This window comes from Herpailurus yagouaroundi, unplaced genomic scaffold (genome assembly GCF_014898765.1).
Source record: "Herpailurus yagouaroundi ecotype Mexico unplaced genomic scaffold, PumYag 100, whole genome shotgun sequence".
In the NCBI taxonomy this organism is placed as follows: domain Eukaryota; kingdom Metazoa; phylum Chordata; class Mammalia; order Carnivora; family Felidae; genus Herpailurus; species Herpailurus yagouaroundi.
This window is the reverse complement of record NW_024412391.1, coordinates 4,432,998-4,439,015: the sequence shown is the minus strand read 5'-3', so window position 1 is coordinate 4,439,015 and position 6,018 is coordinate 4,432,998. Positions and strand designations below refer to the sequence as shown.

Sequence of the window (6,018 nt, the reverse complement as noted above, 5' to 3'; positions counted from 1 at the left end):
GTCGGTGCAGGTAGGGGATTGAGCTCGAGCTAGCTCGAATAAAGGCTCTTTGCTTTTGCATGGGACTCGGCTCCCTAGTGGTCTTTGGGGATCACGAATTCTGGGCATAACAGAGCCTTGAGATGACTGAAAAACCCAGCTCATGAGAAACCTTGAGCCAGAAGCACCAAGTTAACTGACTTCCATATTATATTCCTCACCTGGAGGAAGTATGGGAGATAAAAACAGTTTGCTGTTCTTAACTGCTAAATGTTAGGATAATTTATTCCACAACAGACAACTGATAAAGACGGCAAGATGTGGGATATATTATTTAAAAGCTGACAAATCAAATACTTTATATTTTCGGTTCTCGGAAATAAAGCAGGCAGACCAATTTCAAGTTTTATATAATCATGTAACGTTGGGTTTTTCGATACGTCAAGACGTATCTACTGGGGGAAAATTGTGTGAGTAAATGTTGGCTACAAAACGCACTTTAAAATTTTAACAAACCTTTAGCGTTCTAAATTTCTTTTTTTTACTTTCTTTACTAGAGCCCCAGTTTCAGCTGCAGTTTCAGCTGCACTGAAAACCCAGATCAGGTGGGGTGGGAGGAGTGTGTTTGAAAGCAGAGATAACCTTCTTTTGTTTGTAAAAGAGCAGCTTCAATACTGCTTAAATTGGAGATAATGGCTTATATGAATCGCGAGACGCTGCATTAACTTGTTGTCATTAGCATCATTATTAACGCTGTAGCTAAACACTCACCATGTGTTGTACAGGGCACATTAGCTACATAAAAGACATCACTGGGACCCTCTGGGAACAGATCAGAACTGAGTTCCCATATATACTTGAAAAAACTGGATTGTACTAAACCAGTTTGTTAACTACGCAATGAAGGAATTAGAAAATGAGCTACGCTTACTTTAAAAATATCTTAACACATATAAATTAGCTTTGAAGTTAAAAAAAATGAAGTAGGAAATATAAGAGAAATTCATCAAATAGTAAGAAGTCAAAACTTTCCTTTATGCTTGACTGCAGTAAGAAATTAAGAGGCTGGCTTCCTCTTATTTCCTGTTACTTCCCCCATCCTGGATAGGAATCATCAGATGGACATTTCCAGTTGTTGCAAGCCAGCAGCATTTCAGAGAGGAGGAGGAAAGTCACATCTGGCCAGATCTTCAACGTGTTTCTAAGTCTGTTTGTCCCTGCCTCTCCTGCTGTTTCTTCTGCTTCCAAAAATATGATTAACGTCTATGAATTTATAACACTCTGCATTGTAAGCAAGGCTGAGGGCTGTCCATCCCAACGAGGGTGAGGTATGGAGTTAATGAGAAGTGAGACTGGGGAACGAACAGAAAGATGCCAATGTTAAAGTAATTGAGCATGAATATCAAACGCTGACTTGGGAACAGTCTTCATTTGCTGATAGTCTGATCAGCTGGTGGGCAGAGGGAACAAGCACAGACCCGCATTCGCAGCAGGCCCCAGAAATTCCCTATCACCCCGGCGAATGCATTATAACCTGGTGACCTTTGTGTCCCGATCTGCAATCAAGTGTTTTCTTTTTCCCCTTCTTTCCTTCCCTCCCTCCCTCTTTATTTCTTTCCTTCCTATGACAGGTTTCCTCCCTTCTTTCTGAATTGATCTCATCCATCCCCAAGCCTCATAAAGAATTTAAATTTTTGTCTTGGTAACTGCTGTTTTTTTTACAAACACGTATGACTTGCTAACGCAAGTTCAGAATAACACAGATGGCGGTGTGCGGCAAGAATTGCTGAGGCTATAATTTTTATTTTAAAAACTCTGCGATGTCCTCTAAAACCAGCGAAAGTTCAAATGATCAATTACCGCAATACACTCCTACGTGTCTTCTTTCATTTTCAGTTAGATCATTTATAAGGGACAAGGATCTCTGGAATATTTGCACAATAGGAATGATAACATAAACATGTTAATAAGCTGTATGTCATTATTAATTTCAGGCTGTAATGAATAGTTTCATTCAGAACAGAGTAATAATAGTTTCAAGAAAACTAAATATTACAGAAAAAAACTATGGTTCTCAAATTCTGGGACATGTAATTATGTATTTTTATGAAAATTCAGTTTGCAAGGATGTTTTTATTAGTTTACAATGCAAAAAAATGGATAAAACTTAAATATATACAAATTGGGAATTGGTTAAATTAAATATAGTGGACTCCAAACTTAAATATAAATAAATTGGGAATTGGTTAAATTAAATACAGTGGACTCATTAAAGGAAATTAAAAATGATTTGTGAGAAATATTATTAACTAATGAGGTTGTAGGCAAGAGTATTAAATGAGCCTATTATTAAATGAGCCTACATAAACGATAAACTCATTTAAAATATATATGCTTAAAGGACTAAGCATTCACGATCATCTGATGGTGACAGAATTTCTAAGACTGGGTTTCCACTTGTCATTTCTAAATTTCTATTTAAATGTGCATTACAATTGCTATATATATTTTTTTAATAACCAGTTTGTAAACCCCTATGCATACGTCAAGGACATCAGAAAGAACACAGGAAAAGCAATCATAAGAGATCTTAAATATAAAAAGAGTTTATAGTTTACCTTAACAGCATAATATTCTTTAACTTCAGGCCTAATAGAATCAAAGTCTCCACTGATGAATTCAGGCAAAAAGCTGAAAGAAAGAGTTCCAAGTAAGTCAACTAATTACGACTACTTTTGGTTATCCTTGAAAAACTATGCCAATAGGATGTCTTACGCTCTTGGTTTCTATATGGTATGTTTAAGAGTAACTCTACATAATTCATCAACTTAGTCACACTATCAGTCAATATTTATCCTGCTTTAAAAAATAGAGATTAAAGAAGATTATTGGTTTGAAAAAGTCCCAGTTCAAAAACCCTAACATCACGACCCCATCTTTATATATTACTTTCTACATATATACAAACTTTTACATTATTGTGCCCTCACACAAGTCCACAACTTCAACAAATTTAAACAGATGAGGAAGAGGATTAGGCATTCCCTTTAGAGCCAGAATCAGTTCAGATACATTTTCCAAATATCCTATGGACACATTTCTAGGAACAGGAGGCTTCCAGACAAGTTTGAAATACTACACAAGTCAGTTACTAGACAGAGGGAGAGAATTCCCCAAAGTAAAAGTTTTTAATTACATCATGAGTATCTTATTTCTCTTCTCTACCATTTACATTTTTTCAGAATTCATCCAGAAAGCCTACCTCACTCTACATACATTGCCATCGTTTACTTTACATAAAACATTCACATGACCTGGTAGAATTTCTTCCTGGTGTGGAAAAATTAAGCTTCCTTGGATTTAGCAGTGCTCTAACAAAAAGCCCTAGCCTCCTGAGTCTCTAAAATATATATAATGTAAAGAAGGGAATGTTTACTTTCATCCTACAGATATATTCTTCTTTTCACACACCATGAGAATTAGATGTGCTGACATTTATCTAACTGTTCTGATTCAAAAGAATAATAAAACTTCCGTGTGTCTTTTCAAGAGGGCCAAGTCGCTATATCATGGACTAGATCTCTGGCTAAATGGAGACTAAAGTTTCATTTCGCTAAGTATTACATGTCAAAAGAGTTGAAGCCCCAGGACTTGGAGACATCTTTAAGTCATAAAAGCCAAGACAGAGGCTCCCGGAGAGATTTTACTGACATACCAGTGGGGTGGGGCTTAGGATTCAGGGTCATCAAATTTCCACAGAGACTCTTGCAAAAGGGGGAAGTAACCTGCCACAACCCACTTAATAAATTAAGGGGGAAAATCCTATTTCCTCCTCTTTCACCCATGGTGTGCAGCTACAAGCACAGGACAATGGACCTGGCCATCACTGCAGGGCCAAGGTGTAAGAATTAGAGCTTTCGGGACAGAGGTAAAACGAAACTAGACGCAGAACACCTTGTGTATGGCCTCAGGATGAAATGAATAAAGCTGAGGGGTGCCTGGGGGACTCAGTCGGTTAAGCATCCGACTTCACCTCAGGTCATGATCTCATGGTTTGTGGGTTTGGTTTGTGGGTTTGAGCCCCGTGTTGGGCTCTGTGCTGACAGCTCAAGGATTCTGTGTCTGTCTCCTGCTCGTGTGCAAACAAATACACATTAAAAAATAAATACACATTAAAAAATTAAAAATTAATAAAGATGAACATGAAAAACCCAATACTAACCTTGTTCTTTCAAACAATTTTTTTTCAAGGTTTTAACGGAATTGGAAATAGGACTTCTTAGGTCTAACCTCATCTTACTAATCTGTGTTAAGTCTTCTCGGAGTTATATGTCTTCCTAGAACAAACAGTAAGAATGTTCTACCACACTGGTCTGTACTGCGTAAAGTGCTGGGTTTTGTTTCCTTTTTGTTCTTGTTAACCAACGATGGTTAACTATTAAAATTTGGGGTATTTAATGAAACTATTACATTAAATGATTCCGGACATATTCACTGAACATCAAGCATACAGAAAAGACAATAGTTTATTTCAGAATAAGGCAGAATTGGAAAGTACCTAAGTTTTCAGTCACTTGCCTGGTTTCAACATTTTCCTGTAAACTGGTCTCCTCAAAACGTGTATGCCACCACATCCATTACTTTCAACTTCATTTTAGACATATTTAGGTAAATACATTGCACCCTACCCATATGAAGACTAAAAATAGCCCATTTCCTCTTTCTTCATTGTTTTTCCTGTTGCAAAAACTCACTGATTTTTTAAACTTTCTTTAAAATGCCTCCATCAGCCAACATTCAATAACTCATACAACAAAGCTCATACAGGTCACAGATTGTTTTAAGTGCTTGCTAAGTTCTGAATGTTTGTGTACCTCTGAAATGTATATGTTGAAGTCTTAACCCTTAATGTGATGATGCTACAGGGTAGTGAGGCCTTTAGGAGGTGATTCGCTCAGAACGGTGATGCCCATGTGAATGGGATTAGTGCCCTTGTACAAGAAACCCCAGCTCTCTTGTCCCTTCCACCATATGAGGACACAGTAAGAAGACAGCCATCTATGAACAAGGGAGTAGAACTCATCATATGCTAAACCTTGACCTTGACTTCCCAGCCTCCAAAACTGTGAGAAGTGTTTACAAGCCACAAGACTGACTTATGTGGCTCTACAAATTTTAGTCCCTCAGATATCTAGAATCAATTTGCCAGTTTCCAAATATCATATTGATTTTGACAACAATAAAAATGAAAAATAAAAACTGATACACACAGGCAGCTGAATCTCTCTTCCCTTAGGATATAGAATTTTAAAGACAATTAGATCTCTTTTTATTGTACACTGTGAATCATGAAGGAAAGCAATCATACAGATTTACTTATATTTTCATATAAAATATTAACAGGAAAACAAACTTACATTGATAAAGGATGACAAACTTTGATTAACTTTTAATATAATTTTCTCTACAACAACATGCATGCTTTAAAAATGAACAAAGATTCTTATTTCTAAGAAGGCTCATGCCCAAAATACACCTGGTATACATGCTGAGATGACTGCAGTAATTGTAAACTTTCCTCAGAATACTGTAGTTTTTGAAACTTCCTGAAATGTGCTTTTGGACACAAGCAATTAAAAGCCCACCTCACATTTCTGAGGCACTGGTTGCCATGGTGCTTCGGCATTCTGAAGAAACACTGGGGATGACACTTCACAGATGTCGAAGCATGATGTCATGATATAAAAGACAGTTTACACGGGAAGATTATTTTCACAACTCTCTGGGGACTGACTGCTCAAGCAACTGACTAAAGGTAGATGGAATTCTCTCTCCACTGACCACACCTCTGTTCACTGTTGTCATCGATCAGACCGGTACACCTCATCCTGGGATCCTCCCTCCACTGGCACTGGCCGGCTGGTACTAAAAGGTGTTCCGAACGCTCCATAAATGGTGCAGCCTCCTTTGATTTTTACGTTTAACTCTTATCGTACTTGGCCACTCACTAATAACAAAATACAGAGTTCAAAAGGAGCA

At 37.4% G+C, this 6,018-nt stretch overlaps 1 protein-coding gene and 1 long non-coding RNA gene across 3 annotated transcripts in view; one reads left to right on the top strand and one right to left on the bottom strand.

Annotated features, from left to right (window-relative positions):
- LOC121028166 (uncharacterized) overlaps positions 1–1,674 on the top strand; it is a 3,132-nt gene extending 1,458 nt beyond the window's left edge. Inside the window, exon 2 of the long non-coding RNA XR_005789103.1 lies at positions 1,088–1,674. This is a non-coding gene — a long non-coding RNA (uncharacterized LOC121028166). The remainder of the gene's footprint in view (positions 1–1,087) is intronic.
- The window catches only part of TPK1 (thiamin pyrophosphokinase 1), a 272,025-nt gene that overhangs the window by 182,229 nt on the left and 83,778 nt on the right, over positions 1–6,018 (bottom strand). Inside the window, exons 1-2 of one of the 2 annotated variants that reach the window (XM_040471691.1) lie at positions 5,516–5,541; positions 2,598–2,670 (exon numbers count right to left, since the gene is read on the bottom strand). In XM_040471691.1, coding sequence (XP_040327625.1) covers positions 2,598–2,670; positions 5,516–5,526 — 84 coding nt within the window. In that variant the 5' untranslated portion in view covers positions 5,527–5,541. Of the gene's footprint in view, positions 1–2,597; positions 2,671–5,515; positions 5,542–6,018 lie in introns of those variants that run through there. The other variant, XM_040471690.1, reaches the window with a different exon arrangement.